At 50.1% G+C, this 16,154-nt stretch overlaps 6 protein-coding genes across 6 annotated transcripts; 4 read left to right on the top strand and 2 right to left on the bottom strand.

The window, feature by feature from the left end:
- Positions 1–408: 408 nt before the first annotated feature.
- N7477_006706 (sterylglucosidase 1) lies at positions 409–2,807 on the top strand (the record flags this gene model as incomplete). The annotated part of the gene is made up of 4 exons (XM_056968369.1): positions 409–792; positions 843–1,774; positions 1,822–2,140; positions 2,190–2,807. 4 exons carry the CDS (start codon positions 409–411, stop codon positions 2,805–2,807), a joined length of 2,253 nt encoding a protein of 750 aa, XP_056821165.1.
- A 680-nt stretch (positions 2,808–3,487) lies between these two features.
- On the top strand, positions 3,488–7,411 carry N7477_006705 (karyopherin MSN5; the record flags this gene model as incomplete). Its single annotated transcript, XM_056968368.1, has 3 exons — positions 3,488–4,321; positions 4,374–4,562; positions 4,619–7,411. The coding sequence occupies 3 exons, from the start codon at positions 3,488–3,490 to the stop codon at positions 7,409–7,411; spliced, it is 3,816 nt and encodes a 1,271-aa protein (XP_056821164.1).
- A 761-nt stretch (positions 7,412–8,172) lies between these two features.
- N7477_006704 (putative NADH-ubiquinone oxidoreductase subunit GRIM-19) lies at positions 8,173–8,807 on the bottom strand (the record flags this gene model as incomplete). The annotated part of the gene is made up of 4 exons (XM_056968367.1): positions 8,173–8,221; positions 8,288–8,440; positions 8,565–8,671; positions 8,757–8,807. 4 exons carry the CDS (start codon positions 8,805–8,807, stop codon positions 8,173–8,175), a joined length of 360 nt encoding a protein of 119 aa, XP_056821163.1.
- Positions 8,808–9,015: 208 nt separating this feature from the next.
- Positions 9,016–10,260, top strand: trm10 (tRNA (guanine(9)-N(1))-methyltransferase; the record flags this gene model as incomplete). The annotated part of the gene is made up of 1 exon (XM_056968366.1): positions 9,016–10,260. One exon carries the CDS (start codon positions 9,016–9,018, stop codon positions 10,258–10,260), a length of 1,245 nt encoding a protein of 414 aa, XP_056821162.1.
- A 280-nt stretch (positions 10,261–10,540) lies between these two features.
- On the top strand, positions 10,541–13,072 carry N7477_006702 (uncharacterized protein; the record flags this gene model as incomplete). The annotated part of the gene is made up of 4 exons (XM_056968365.1): positions 10,541–10,559; positions 10,659–12,193; positions 12,252–12,333; positions 12,378–13,072. The coding sequence occupies 4 exons, from the start codon at positions 10,541–10,543 to the stop codon at positions 13,070–13,072; spliced, it is 2,331 nt and encodes a 776-aa protein (XP_056821161.1).
- Positions 13,073–14,554: 1,482 nt separating this feature from the next.
- N7477_006701 (uncharacterized protein) lies at positions 14,555–15,347 on the bottom strand (the record flags this gene model as incomplete). The annotated part of the gene is made up of 3 exons (XM_056968364.1): positions 14,555–14,674; positions 14,736–14,915; positions 14,991–15,347. The coding sequence occupies 3 exons, from the start codon at positions 15,345–15,347 to the stop codon at positions 14,555–14,557; spliced, it is 657 nt and encodes a 218-aa protein (XP_056821160.1).
- Positions 15,348–16,154: the final 807 nt, after the last annotated feature.

Here is a 16,154-nt window from a genome sequence, read left to right as displayed (position 1 = left end):
TTAGCGTAGATACGTCACCTTATCGCTATCGTCTATCATCCCCAGTTTCACTACTCTTCGTCTTGGACATCCACTTTGTTGCGAACGATCAAGAGCGAGTCAAAGCCGGACAATTTGATTGAGCTGGTGGCACGTGTTCGTACACCTGTGCCTCATCACCGTTTGGTGCCGAACTTCGGTGGCAGCTGACCGCTCCGAGGTTGACCTGCAGCTTTGGGGGCTTTGCCAGTCGAGATCTTTGAACTCCTTGAACGTCCTTAGGCCGCTGACCTGAAACCACGAGCTTCAAGAGCTCCAAGTTAATTGCTCGCAGTATCCGACTCGAATCGTGCACTGTAGCATCGACCCGATTGCCCGGAAGCACCCACCCGAAGCTTGTCCATTGCCTGCCCTGTGATAACGTCCAAGATGGGTGCACTGCATCTTCACGTTGATGGGAAGTCCTTTCGCGATCCTCAAAATCGGGAGATAATTCTGAGAGGCATCAACGTCGCCGGCGACGCCAAATACCCTAAGTCTCCTGATATCCCCTCCTTCGTGTCTGACAAGTTCTTCGATGCGGACGACGTTTCGTTTGTGGGACGACCGTTTTCCTTAGAGGATGCACACTCGCATTTTGAAAGGCTACGTAAGTGGGGCTATAATGCGATCCGATACATCTTCACCTGGGAGGCTATCGAGCATGCGGGACCCGGCATATACGATCAGGAATGGATCGCATTTACCATCGAGATTCTTAGAATAGCCAAGCAGTATGAGTTCTATGTGTTCATGGATCCGCATCAGGATATTGTAAGTTGATGCACCCCTCATCCGCAATAGGAGCTTCTAACATTGCGAAGTGGTCACGATTGTCCGGAGGTTCCGGAGCCCCAATGTGGACGCTCTACGCTGCAGGGCTGAACCCCAAGGCTTTCAAGAACACCGAAGCAGCCCTTGTTCAAAACACCTATGATGATCCATCTCAGTTTCCGAAAATGGTTTGGAGTACCAACTACACTCGTCTTGTCTGTCAGACCATGTTCACACTGTTCTGGGCAGGACGAGACTTTGCACCAAAAGCTGTCATCGATGGCGTGAACATCCAGGATTATTTGCAGAACCACTTCATTGCGGCTTGTAGGTATCTGGCTCAGAGGATTCATGAAGCTGGTGATCTGGAACATGACGTGATCATTGGCTGGGAAAGCATGAATGAGCCTCACCGTGGCCTCCTGGGTTTTCAGGATATATCTGTCATCCCACCCGAACAGCAGCTTCAACTTGGAACATCTCCAACTGCTTTCCAGGCTATTCTCACAGGCTCTGGCCGCGCTTGTGAAGTTACAACATGGGCATTTGGTGGCTTTGGTCCGCACCAAACTGGTTCGAAGCTTGTCGACCCTATGGGTGAAAGTGCCTGGCTGCCAGCCGATCATGATGACACTAAATATGGCTGGAAACGTGATGCCTGTTGGAAACTAGGTGAATGTATTTGGGCTCAGCATGGAGTTTGGGATCCGAAGACGGATATGCTGTTGCAGAAGGACTATTTCTCAAAGGTTCCCCAGACAGGTGCCAAACTAAATTATGAGGTATTTACCAACACTTACTTCATGGACCACTACCGAGCATACCGAGATGCCATTCGAGGTGTTTGGCCAAAGGCCATCCTGCTATGTCAGCCGCCTGTTATGGAGGTGCCCCCAGACCTGAAGGGAACGCTCGATGATGATCCCAACATGGTCCATGCGGTCCATTACTACGACGGTTTGACCCTTTTGACCAAGCATTGGTTGGTGTCTTTTCCCTTTTTAGAATGGTTCAAGCTAATAAAGACAGGAATCGGCTTTACAACGTTGACGTCATGGGGGTCCTTCGAGGCAAGTACTGGGCGCCAGCCTTTGCAGTCAAGATTGGCGAGACAGCCATTCGAAATTGTCTGCGCGACCAACTCAAATTCCTTCGAGATGAGAGTTTGAACTACATGGGAAATCATCCTCTCCTCTTCACTGAAATTGGCATTCCATACGACATGGATGACAAGCACGCCTACCAGACGGGCGATTACAGCAGCCAAACAAGCGCCATGGATGCCAACCACTTTGCCTTGGAGGGTAGTACATCCAATGGATTCACTTTGTGGGTTTATGAAACCGAGGTTTGTATCCCGTTGAGTGTTCGTATTCATCCAGCTAAACTTACTCAAGAACAATCATGAATGGGGAGACCAGTGGAATGGGGAAGACCTGTCCATTCTTTCCCATGACGATTTAGAATTGCCATTTGGTGGGACCCTTCACTCAATCGATCGCCAGTCTCCAGCCTACTCTGAAAGCCACAGTAGCGCAGAGGAATCACAAGTTGAGCCACGTAATCTGAAGCAGGCACTTGTATCTCCTTCAATATCCAGTGACTCCTCTCCACCACCAAAAGGCTACCGTGCTGCACAGGCATACATTCGGCCGAGTCCTATTTACGTCAATGGGAACCTCAAAAGCCATGTGTTTGATCTCCGAAATTGCACATTTACCATGAGTTTGACCGCAAATATGGCTACTGCCACTGACGCGCCAACTGAGATATATCTGCCCGAATTCCATTTTCCTGAAAGTCACACCGCCGTTGCTGTCAGTGGAGGCAAATGGGAACTTGACTATCAAGAGATTCGGTCAATCAAGGTCCAGCGTCTGCGATGGTGGCATGCTGAAGGCGAACAAGATATCAAGATTGAAGGGGTCAAGCGCCAACCAGGCGAGTTTAATAGCACCTCTGATGACATGACCTACCTGGAACAATGCCAGCGAGGCCAATGTACGATAATGTGATGCGTTTCTAATTTACTCTTGCTTTTTCACTATCAGCAACCTACCAATTCCATTGATCTCACGGGAATAGCGCTTAACAAGCAGATCGCGTGTAGAGCAGATAAGATAACCAACCGGTGACGATTGAGGGGTAAAGGTGATGACATGGCGGCTGAAAAAGATGCTGGTGAGAATTAACATGCGTATCCATTTTTTCAAGAACCACAAAGTGAAACCACCGATGAGTTGAACGAAAGACCAAAGAGAAGGGGGGGGCGGTGTGTCTATCACGGCCGTGGAGAAATTCTCAGCCCGCTCTTCTCATCAAACTTCGCCGGCTGCCTTCCCGCAACTTCGTTTTCCCACGCCCTGGAAGAACCACTAACTCAACACTCTCCTTCTGATTTCCCTCCGACCACAGTCATTTATCGAACCTGCCTCTGTTAACGCGAATCCGTTTGACATATTTGAATGGCCGTTGCTGCTCTGTACTGCCAATAATCCCCCCACGGACAGTCAACGGCCATACCAAACACCGCGAACTCACTCGAGCTAGAGTCACCAGACCATGAGAATTGGCCTGCTAATTGGATGAAGAGAAGACGCGCAAATTCCCCTCTCCAATTTGCTACTCTTTGCTCTCATTACGCGCCTTTCGCATAATTTCGCTCCTAGGCATCTGCACTCGGCGTGCCGACAACATGGCTGCCGAGGAGCTTTCGGAGGCCGGCATGGCCGACATTATTCGAGCGCTTGAGGTCATCCATAGTCCTACGTCTACGAACGAGCTCCGCAAACAGGCCTTGACGTTTGTTGAGTCCCTCAAAGAAACCGACGCGGCAGCCCGCAATGGGTTTCTCCTCGCCTCACGCGCCGACCATGCCCCAGTTGTACGATATTTCGGTCTCACACTATTAGATCATGTCTTGCGCCACCTATCATTTACCAGCGCCGATGCCGAAGAATCTGCGAATCTAAGATCAATGATCCTCCAGCTCGCCGAGAACATTCGACCCGAGGACCCCAACTATCTCCGCAACAAGATCCCGCAACTATGGTCAGAGGCCGCGAAGAAGAGCTGGGGCTTAGACTGGATGGATATGGACGCTGCGCTCGTGAAATTTTGGGGATCCTCTTTGGTACACAATGAATTGGTTCTCGCGGTACTTGAAACCCTGTCGGAGGATGTCTTCTTCCGTGAAGATACTGTATCTTCGTTGCGTGGGTCAGAGCTCAACAGGGCCCTCGTGGAAATCTTCACACCCGCCGCTATTGTCGAGCAGATAAACTCCGACAAGAACACCAATGCTTTGCTGCGGTATGGTGAAGACGGTTGGCTCGTCCGGATTTGCCAATTCTTAGACAATTGCGTTCAGAATGTGTCGAGTTCGCCCCAGGCCAGAGATGCGGCTGTCAAGGCCCTCACCGCTTTGAGATCAGCGCTCTCTTGGTCTATCTACAAAGCTGTTACAGCCTCTGGGGCGGTTTCCAGCATCTTTAGAGCCTTAACCTGTCAAGACGAACAGGTTCTATTGGTAAGACTGGGTTGAAAGTATTTTCCACGTTCAATACACTAACTTGAATCAGGCCGCAATTGAAGCATTGCACGCGCTTTACGGAAGAAGCAATATGGGCAGCGAGGATTCGCGTGATCTTCTTTTCCTGATTTTCGACGCCGAATATCTCAATACTCTTCAAACTTTATATCAATGGTCAATCGTAGGACCGGATGATGTTGATGAGCCGAAATACTTGGTATCCAAGAAGCTTTCGGAGGTAAGAAAACACTGATCGCACTAATCTTCTCGATGTTTGGTTAACAGTGATGATAGATGGTCTCCTACGTGGCTGGCTGCTTGGAAGACGACCGACTCTTCCAGGATATGACGTACAGGCTGAATCTTCCGCCATTTTTCAACTTCATGATCAACATCATGCAGCACCAGAGCTTAACGGTATCTATTCCTGTCCTGCATCTCTGGTCTCGACTACTTCCAATTCGAAATATCGGTACCGATGATTTCGTGGTGAGCCAGACTCCCAGTTTCCTGAATATTTGCACCCAAAGGTTGATCCGCTGGGAATCTCTCCCAACCGATTCCGAAGACCCCACTGTACAGTTCCTCGTTGAAGATATTGATACCACCCCCGAGCGACACGCATTTGTTGGAAACTACAGACGCTACTGCTCATCGATCATCGAGTCCATTACCATCAAGCGTCCGCAGGATGCTGTTCGTGAGATCCTAAGCAAAGTGGATGATAACCTGAACAATCTCTATGATGGCGTTAAGCCTTTCAGCATGCAAACATTCAGCAAGTCTGCACTGTCACTCATGCGCGCGGATGCTCAGTTTGCTGTTGTAGAAGCCGTTATCAAGGGTTTCAATAAGTGGCTTGATTCTCATGGAAAGACCCCTCAGCAAGATGAGCAGGAAAGGAGTGAGTTGGAGCGTGCCGTGGAGGATTGGGCTTCAACTTTAATGCAACGACCGTTCGAGGACCCCGTTCTGAAACAGCGAGTGATCAAGTTGGTAGTTGACATCTCATCCCGAGCATTGGACAACCATCCTGCTTTTGCTCTCAAGGTCCTTGAACATATCCTTATGACACGACTTCCGGATCAGCCCTCTTATCCCGTCTATTCAGAGGCGGTGAAGGAACTTCATGGGCTTGCAAGCCACGAACTACGACGACTCGCGATCCGTTATGCCGATTATTTCTCGACTTTCTACGATTTACTTGAACCTAAGATCACGGAGATCACACAGGCCAACCAGGTTGATGACAAGCTCAAGATGGAGTTGACATCCATTCTCGTCATCATCATGCAACGAGCAAACAATATTGATCCAAATCTGCGTCAGGCTCGTTTGACAGCCTTCCTCAACCCTATCAGGGAAGCCTGGCAGGACGAGGAATTCCGTCGCATGTGTTCATCCTTTGAGGGTTTCTGTACAATGCTCGGACTTGAGAATGTTGGGTCTTACATGCAAGCCAAACAAGCACATCGACTGGCAGATTGGGCCGATGTCATCTTGGATCACGAGGGAAAGATTGTTCAAGAGGAGATGACCCGGAAATTCCAAATGCTGCCTCTGCGTGGCACCAAGACCATGCTGGCAGTGTCCACTGACAAGTTGAAGAAATCCGCTCCGGCATATCGCGTAGCGTGCGATATGTGGCAGGATTTGATGCCACAAATCCTTCCCACTCTGCTTCATCTAGTCAGCCACGCTCATGCATTCCACAATCCCACCAATTGGGCTGTGAGTGATGATATGCGGGCCGTGGTTGAGCGGATTCTCACGGATCGCTTCTGGCAAGCAGGGATATCTAGCGGCAGCCGGGATGATTTCTATGCCAAGATTACTGCATCCAAGGCCACCCTTGAAGGATTTGCGTCCTCGGTTCGAGGCAAGATCAGAGCTGTTCGTGAATCGGGTTACTCTATGCTCTTCAGTATGAGCAGACTGCGACATCAGTTCTACGGGTTTGCTGAGCTCCCTGGTCCTCTTTCTGAGGCTCTTTTCAAAGATGCTGAGCATCTGTCTTCTCACCAATACTCCGTTTTGCTTAATATCTCCCGCTGCCTGATCGATGACTGCCCGGTGCAGTACCGCAACCAATTCCTTCCTCCTATGCTGTCCACTCTTTTCAAGAGCATTGACACTAAGATCACCACCGAGTGGGAACTTATCGAACAAAGAAAGAACGGACTTTCTGATGGTGACCTCACCGATGAGATGAAATCAGAGAGTGTCCTCCGGCAATTGACCTACTCGGCGGTTATCATGGTCGCCAGCCTGTTTGACCCACAGAGAGGAGGTGAGAAAACCCATCGCTATTCATCATATTCGTTCGAGCAAAATCGCTTTCACATTGAACCCCTGGAAAGCCGTACTTGGCAAGATCATCAAGAAGCCGACGCTAATATTCCCAAACCAGACCCCGATAGGACAGAGACAGATCCGAGTGCACCGCAACCGACCCCGGAACAGTCCGATTCAATTCGATACTTTGTTCTCTCCTCGCCCGAGATCTTCGAGCCCGTCATGCTCTTCTGTACCCACGCCCTCCGTATGCGCGACACTAGATGCTGTAGTATCATTACCAGGGTGGTTCGATCGATTCTCGCCGACTTCGCCCCGCCTAACAATAGCCCGACCATAGTGACCATTCGAGAGTTCATCTGCGCTGATGTTCTGCAGGCGTGCATCACGTCTGTTCACGAATCCTATTTTGTGGACATGCAGAAAGACCTGGCGCAGCTCATCGCCGCTATCTGGGTTCTGTATGGGACTGCTAGTCGGAGACCACGCGCCACCTTCCTGTCATTGCCTGGCATTACCGAAGAAAAGGTCGCTCACACAGAGGCTGCCCTCCAACGCTGCGTGTCACCTCGTCAACAGCGTGCTTTGATCCTGGAGCTTCTTGAGCCCCTACGCGGTGTCAGCGTTGCTGAGCAAGGAAAGATTCTTGGCTCGCGCGAGGAGCGTCGCAAGGCCCGCTCTGCAATTCAATCCCGATACATGACCAACGAGATGGAGACTCAGCAGGAAAACCACCGTGTCGACATCAACGACGGGCCCGACCTTTCGGGTGTCGCTGATATGTTCGGGTAGATGCGGACTGGTGGCCTTCAGGCAGGCCACGAATATATTATCAAAGAGCATTGACATCTTTCTCATTTCTTGCCAAGCTCTTGCCGGGCAGTTTTTTCATCGTCTTTTTGGACATATCTTGTTCCCTTTGAAGGCATCTATTGAACTACCAGACTGCACGCATCGTCCTGAACAAAATATTATCGGCGAGCCTTGACAGTACACATGTCGTCGTGAGTGGTGCCAATGTTCCTTTTTATGATCTTGAGTGGCTTTGGGGGACTAGTACTCGCGATTCGCATGATAAGCGCACCTTGTTTTTCCTTTTTTCATTTTGTCATTTGCAAACATCACCGACTACCCCCGGCGGCGCTTTGAGCATTCATAGATGGGCCTCTAAACTGCATAGACGGCTAAGAAAACCAACACAATCAATACAGAGGTGCTCAAGCACATTTGAACATCAATGACATTGAAGCTCTCGTGTGCAAGTGCCTTTCGCCCAGGAAACTTCTACTACGAACGATGGAGGGCTTTTGCTAGAGTCAGACAGATGAAACCAGATGTGTTGCAAGACAAAACTAAAGCTTTCTTCGAAAACAAAATATCTACAGTGTTGATCTCGATGCCTTCGAGACAAGGCACTTCTGCCACCCTGATCTCCAGACCGTTAACCAACCAGATCAACTCCAATCCCGTTACAAAACCGAGGGCTCGCTTTTAGCACACAGTCCATGTCCGATCACGGGAAGACACAATGGCAAACACGACGCTTAATGTGTTCATTGGGAGACACTAGCGGGGAGGTAGCCGAAAGTAGGGCGAACGAAACTGAATTCACGAGTTAGCAATCACCCCCAATCTGTCAAAACGGGAGCCATTTTTGTAGACACGTACCGGTCGGAGTTGTAGACCTTGGTCTCCTCACCGAGAAGCTCCTTCTCGCGGGCCTTGTCAGCGTAGTAGCGGCGGACCTGGTCGCGGTCCTCCTCGGCCTGGAGGAGAGGCATCAGGTGCAGACGAGACCACATCTTTTCGCGCGCAAGCTCACTAAAGGTTAAAAACGAACGACATTAGTCTTCGGCTCAATCTTTTGAAGTTTAGGCTCCCAGTCCCGATCTCCCGATTAGTCGCGGCTCGGTTCGATCGGAGGAAGCCAGTGCGCGAAACGTACCGCTGCTCACGGACACCCTGGAAGTATCTGTAGAAACCGTAGGCCATAATAGCGTGCATGCCGAGCATGTACTGCCATGGCTTGAAACCGCGGGCGGGGATGTTCCGCTAGAGATCGGACGAGGGTTAGCATCGACTGCTCACGGGCTCGGAAGGCACTGGGAGCCGAGGGAATTGCCCATAGATAGCATACCTTGTACTGGACTTGGGCGTAGCCCCCCAATGGGGGCATATCCTGAGGCATAATGGCGGGAATGGGCTGTTTTGGGGGTTCCTGAATGCAAAGCGAGGAGTCGCCGGAGAAGTTGGTGACATGTGGTCACGTGGTGCCGGACAGTAATGTGGGCTGGTAGGCTCATCATTGGCTGGCTTCCGTGGGTGCACTTTTCTCCCAACGATCTACACAAGTTGCCCGCCCACTTCTCGTTTCAAGTCGAGTTTCTGTCGCCATCATGGACGAGGAAGAAAGACCTAGGAAGTTGATCAAGCTTCAAAATGATGAGCCAACGCCTGAAGAGTTTGGTCCTGCAATGACGGGTGCTGTGGCCGTCGACACGCCTCAGGACACCGAGACCTCTGCTGCCGACACCGCGAAGCCCAAGTCTACTGAGCTCCCGGCCGACAATGAAGCTGCCGCCAATGATTCTAAAGCTGAAATTATACCCGACGACGCCGATGCCGCGCCGAAGATGTCTAAGAACGCCCTCAAGAAGCTCCGCCGCAAAGAGAAATACGAACAAGAACGCGAGTTACGCAAGGAACGGAGAAGAGAACAGATGGCAGCGAAGAAGGAACGTCGGCGAAAAATGTGTGATGAGGCAATGGCAACGGGCGGCATCGAAGCTGTGCAAGCATTGCGCAAGCAGTGGGAGTCCACTAGATCCCGACACAAGCGATCGACACTACTACCATTCACCATTGTTGTTGATTGCAACTACGATGAGCTCATGAATTTCAAGGAGCGTATTTCTCTCGCATCCCAGCTCACACGCTGTTACTCGGAGAACAGTCGCGCGCCCTGGCGCGGACACCTGATGTTCAGCTCATGGGGCGGATCACTGAAGGAGCGATTCGACACAGTCCTCACTCCCTATAAGAACTGGAAGGGAATCAAGATCATTCCCGAAAATTTCGTGCGTGCTGCCGAGCTTGCGAAGGAGCAGATGGCCTCGCCTCGTGGAGGCAAGCTCGAGGGGCCCTTCGCTAAAAAGGCCGATGCCAAACCCGAGGATGGAGAGGTCATTTACCTCAGCAGTGACAGTGATAATACGTTGCATGAACTTAGGCCATATGATACCTACATTATTGGTGGATTGGTTGATAAGAACCGACACAAGGCAATCTGCTATAAGAGTGCGCTCGAGGCGGGGGTCAAGACAGCCAAACTGCCCATTGGTGACTATATCAAGATGTCGTCCCGCGCGGTGATGACTACAAACCATGTGGTAGACATTATGTTGGCATGGCTGGAATGTGGTGACTGGGGTGAAGCCTTCATGAAGATTATGCCTCAACGAAAGGGCGGGACACTTCGTAATCCAAAGGGTAATGCCGGGGACGCCGAGGATATCGGGAACTTCGAGGAAGACCAACACGATGGCGAGGAGGAGGAAGATGATGAGGCGACTCTGAAGAGGATGAACGAGCATGTGGAGGAGGAGGAGGAAATGTATGAAGATGAAGATAAGGAAGATTAGAGACAGCATCTACATCGCTTGCCTATTCGGGAAATCCATATTTTCATTACATAATCAACAGCCATAGCCACAGCCACAGCGCCACTGTCGATGACGAAGTCGATTTTCTTGAGATTCACGCAACTTCATTCTTTCGTTCCGACTTTGCTTGCAGTCCTCTAGGTGGCGTATAAAGGGTACTGCTTCACTTATTATTCTATTGCCAGCCGCCTTCTATCACCCTCCTCCCCCTTTCCTTAACAACCACAACAAACCAGCTCGGTTGCTGCCCCTCGCGACCATGTTTATGCTCCGCAACGGTAAGAAAAACGCGTGCCCGCGCCGATCCCCTCCATACCAACACCCATTTTCTTGCCACTGAAGGGCGTGAATGGCTAATATTTAACTTGTAAATGTAGTGGGAAAACTGATCTTTGGTGATACTTCCAAAGAATCTATCATCGAGATCCCTCAAGGCCAACTGTTCCTTGTCCGACCACTTTCTCCAAAAGGCGTTTCCGAGCTCATTTTCAAGGACGCCGCTGCGACCATCCGGCGAACTGGCCAGGAATACCAATACCAACTTGTGATCCAGAGAGCCTACGAGGAAGGCGAGGAGGACCTTGCGGAGGACGAGGACGAACAGGGTGCTGGGGATAATTTGGACAAGGACGAAAAGGTTTTCTTGCTGGACCAGAGTCTGCACTTTCGTTCTGAAGTACGTGAGGGTGGTAACAAGGTGCTTGCATGGGACGATCTCAGTGGTGACGAGGGTGATCTTTTTGAATTCATTTGTGACCCTTCAGTGCCCTCGGAGAAGGTGGCCACTTTCGAGATCGCTGCTCTGCAGTGCCAGTACGAGCGCAAATTCCGCCGCAGTGGCCAGCAAGCTACTGAAACCGAGTTGCAAGAATTTGCCTACCAAGAGGAGAGGCCTATCCCTTCTGTGAGCCCTGTCCATTCTCCGACGTCTGGAGAGTCAGCTGCCGTGATGGCGGAAGAAGTCAAGTACGCTCAGTCAAAGGGCAAGGGCAGGTCGGATGAGATCTACGAAACCCCTACGGCTGCCCCGCCATCTGCCTCGGCGCCTGACAGTAAGGAAGAACTCGCGAAAGAGACGGCTGAGTTGCACCTCTTCGACTTCTCCACTGGAACATTCCAGATGCAAGAGGACGAGGTGGTTGCAAATGTGTCAGAAGTCGGCACCTGGCAGTATTGGCTGCAGATCAGCGGCAACGACAAGGAGTGGATGGGTCAAGCTGTTGTAGCAGATATTAACCCCGTCTTCAATTTTGAGTATCTTTCCTTTATCTTCAACCAGTTTGCCGAGGACGGTTCGGTCTACTCCTGGTTACTTCGTTTCAAGGATCAGGCCTCTTTGGAGCGTTTTCAACAGGGTATCATGCAGGCTCTGTGGGAACAGCTCAACGAGTTGAAGTGGACCAAGGCTAAGGAATCCGATCGGGATTATGTTCTTGAAGCATTCCAAGATCTCACCATGGAGGATGCAGCTGACATGGCGGAGGAGGAAGAGGAAGAAGAAGAATCTGAAAACGAGTCCCAGGACGATGGCCAGCGCAGCGAGCACTACGACAGTGACGAGGAGGAAGAGGATGTTAACCTCAAAGATGCGGATGGCAACGTCAACTCTCAGTTGGCAGTTGGCTTCAAGAACGACCGCTCCTTCGTCGTTCGTGGTTCCAAGATCGGTGTCTTCAAGCACACCGACAATAACAACCTCGAGTTCTCTACCAATATTTCCAAGGTGGAAACTCCCAAGGGCAGGCTCTTCAGTCCCAAGAAGGTTATGCTTCACGCAGAGGACCGTAACCTGATTCTTCAGAACGGAGACGATCCTAACTCCCTCTTCCGCATGGATCTCGAGACCGGAAAGGTTGTCGATGAGTGGAAGGTCCACGACGATATTCGCGTAGAGACATTTGGTCCTGAGAGCGTAAGTTTTATCTGTTCGATACATACAGTCCTTCTGAACATACTAATGAACCTTGCAGAAATTCTCACAATTGACGTCTGCTCAGACGTTTGTTGGCGCATCTTCCAACGCTCTCTATCGCATTGACCCACGTGTCACCGGTAACAAGATGGTGGACGCTGATCTGAAGCAATATGCCAGCAAGAACGACTTCTCTCTGCTCTTGCCACGACTGAGAAGGGCTACATCGCTGTCGCTTCCAACAAGGGTGATATCCGCATGTTCGACCGCCTCGGCATCAACGCCAAGACACACATCCCTGCCCTTGGCGAGGCCATTATCGGTCTGGACGTCTCTGCCGATGGACGCTGGGTGCTTGCTACATGCCGCACCTATCTGCTCCTGATTGACGCCGAGCAGAAGGACGGCAAGAACGAAGGCAAGCTCGGATTCGAGAAGCCCTTCGCCAAGGATTCTAAGCCTCAGCCTCGCCGTCTAGGCCTGCAACCCGCCCACGTTGCGCAATTCCAGCACGAGACCAAGCAGCCATTGTCCTTCACTCAGGCTCGCTTCAACACAGGTGTTGATTCCGAGGAAACCTCCATTATCACCTCCACCGGTCCCTTCATCATCACCTGGAGCATGAAGAAGGTGATTGCCGGCCGCAAGGACCCATATACTATTAAACGCTACGAGGAGAACGTCATGGCCGACAATTTCCGTTTCAACTCCGACAAGAACGTCATTGTCGCGCTCCCCAACGAGGTCAACATGGTCGCCAAGCGTAGCTTCCAGAAGCCTACCCGCGAGAGCATCGCTGGCCCCATGACCCCTGCCCGCAAGAGCGCTGGCAGACACAGCCACCTCCGGAGAGAAGACATTGTCAACTCTCCTTACTAGAAAGCTCCATCCCTGTTTTTCCAAGCTTTCTCACCATCTTTGATATTTCAATATGTCTTTTGAATTCATGCCATACCCCCCTGTTGTTGTTTCCTTCCCCAAGTTGCTTGAGCTTTTTTGCCATTTTCGGGGATTCGTTGCGCTGCTTGGTTAGTGATGCGACGATTTTGTCTTGTTCTTCTCAGATCGCACAGAGGCCTGAACCTTTTGCTTAGGTAGCTAGCTAGGAAATACAAGACAACCCAGAAACCATTCATAGAAACCAACCACAAGGCCTGGAAACACAGCTCTAGGATTCGCGTAATCCATCAATAATTGAACACAAAGTCTTCTACGGTCAGAGCGAGGTAGTTTAGTTACTCATATTGATCTTGTAATGCCGACTATCGTGGTGATTGGTGCCGCGGTGCGGTAATGAGCGTTCCAACAATTCATTGCAACAGATGCAAATGACCTGGGGCGCATCCGCAGACGCCTTGGCGAGTATCAGCTACCGCGATGGTCATCCTCATAATGCGCCAAAGCAAAGGAACTTCATACCACCTAGTACGGTAGAAGCTCTAGCCTCAGATCGTATTACCTAAGTCGCACTGGAAGAAGCCTCGTTAACTGATAGAAGTAATAATCATTGTGATTACGCTGAGGCTAATGTTGTCATTTAGACCAGTAGCTTCCACTCGGATGCTGACTCGAATACGAAGGAAGCAAAGTGATATATCTTCTGTGACCTATAATATTGAAGATATATCGTATTGCCCTTTGGGTACTACTAACATCATTGTGTCATATTCACTGATTTGACTGAGAGATAGTTTGTATCTAGAGGCGATAGCATAGATCTAGTTAATAGTATAGTTCCTTGGGTCAGATATTTTGCATCCAAGATACATATTGAGGTTTGAAGAGGGTAGACTTAAGATCGTGAAGGGCTAGAACTCTTCGTGATCTTGTTGCTTCCTCCTGAGTGGCGAGGGCGCGAGGCAGACTTCTTTGAGCCTTGAAAAAGTGACTGGCAAAATTCTACGATAAAGCCACAAATGGGTAGGAAGTGTCCCTTGGGGAGGATTTGGATCGTTTCCGAAATTAACGCGAATTAGACTCATTATATCGCTTCTTCATTGTTGTTTCCGCTCTGATTTCCACTTTTGATGTCATTTTTTTGTGGAGGTCGAAAGAAGGTGCGTAGGTTCAATGACAGTACTTCGTTGAGCTTCCTACTGATGAACAGAAGCTGTTCTTTTCTCGAGCTGACAATTAATGGCATAAGCGATGTGTTTACTCCCTGTCCTGGTTTCTCGTGAATTTGATAAGGTCACTTGGATCCAGCCCTTTGGGCCTGTGACATGAAAGCTTCATCTTTTCCGGATCATGATGGTGACATTGAACTATGGGAACCATTGTCGGAAGGGATATTCCCCCACTGCAACATATCCTAGGACAACTTGGATTTAATGAAGGTAAGTGCCCGTGATCCATACTCGTTTATGTAGCCCGCGTGAGTTGCAGCGTTATTGCCGTTGCAGCAGTACGGGTCGCCAGCGTCGCAGTACGACTGGATCTTACTAGCTGACGGGCACGAGAAGCCGGCGGGCGTGCATCGAACTGAATTCAATATATCAGACTTAACCCTGGATAACGGGTAGGTAGGGATCAAAAGACTTACACCTCCTGCAGCGCAAGTTCCAACGTCGTATGGCAAACCAGTCTTGAACAGCGGGTCTCCCATGAAGATGGCTGCCTTTACCATATTTACGGCCGAAGAAGACAACGGGACGGCCTTATTAGTGTATCCTTGATTAGGCACACCACCGCCACACAAAGCCGCGTCCATGATTTCACCACCCTATAACAGGAATCAAGTCAAGTCAAAAAAGTTTCAGTGCCGATATCAGCGACTTTACTAATAATGATAACTGACATGGGAATATCCAATTAAAACAAGCTTAGTCTGAGGACATTTAGAGTTGTAAGCATTCACAGCCGACGCGACAGCCTGGATGCCTTGAGAAACCGAGCTAGAATAGCTGGCGCCTCCGCAGGAGGATTGTCCACCGCATGCAGGGTAAACGATTGCCTCGGATGTGGAGCCCGGATAGGCACTCAGAATCTCGTCGACAATTGTGATGGTTAACCCGTAGCCAGGGGGCACAGTGGTCCCGCGAGCGCCGAAGACATGGACGCTAGGGCAGCTTTGACGCTTCTCAATTTCAACGTCAAGTGGAACAGCCAGACTGCTGCCGACGAGCAAAGATAGCGCGGCAATATTGAAATGCATCTCTCCTTTAAGAAAATTTCCAAACGATGCAATATGCTAACGCAATGCTGATTTTGTGGTGTAGTTGATGCGATTCTTGGGTAATGGAGGCAGCCTCTTAAATAATCGACGAGTTTCGGGGTACAACGCCATTCCTTGTTTCCGCAGAGCTTTAGAACCAGGGTCTTCCGGTCCGAAGACAGAGTCTTGCCTAATGTCGAAATAAGTGCGAGGTTTCAAGGACGAGGGTCCAGTTTAGCCGGGAGGATTAGCAGCATCAAAATCAGCCTGAAACGCTTCACGTTTCGGCGTGTACCAACTAAGATGTTTTAGTATAGATGGCCGGTCCGACTCAGGCTATTGTTATCTTATGTGACGCAAATCCATGCTGTCTTTTGCGACCCCCCCGCATTATTTGGAGTAATGGACTTGCAGATCTTCCCGAGAGGGGAGCTGAAGGATTTCCAGTCCGGGTGATCTGGTGAAGACCAATTATGTTTTCATGAATGGACTCATCAAAAATCTTCTTGCGCTGAGAACAAGACATATAGATGAAGTCAATATTCGGTGCATATATGGTTCTAATCAATCTGGACCAAATCAGGTAATACTGTGAGTTAAACTCAGTATGAAGCATTAGTGCATGGGAAACTTTCAGCCTTTTTTTTTCTTTCTTCCGGAATGATGTGTGCTGGCCCAAACGAATCTCACTCCTTCAAGCATGAAGCTTGGGGATTTGACGAAAAGGGGCCCGCAAAGGAATGTGGGCGATATATCAGGCCGGCTATAAGCCCAATAAAGCATAGAACACACCCTAGCGGAACAGAG

Source organism: Penicillium maclennaniae (assembly GCF_028827695.1).
Source record: "Penicillium maclennaniae strain IBT 15551 chromosome Unknown utg000006l:1.0-2513246.0:1.0-2515036.0, whole genome shotgun sequence".
Taxonomy (NCBI): Eukaryota; Fungi; Ascomycota; class Eurotiomycetes; order Eurotiales; family Aspergillaceae; genus Penicillium; species Penicillium maclennaniae.
Note: the sequence above shows the minus strand (reverse complement) of the source record. Positions and strands in the feature narration are given on the sequence as shown.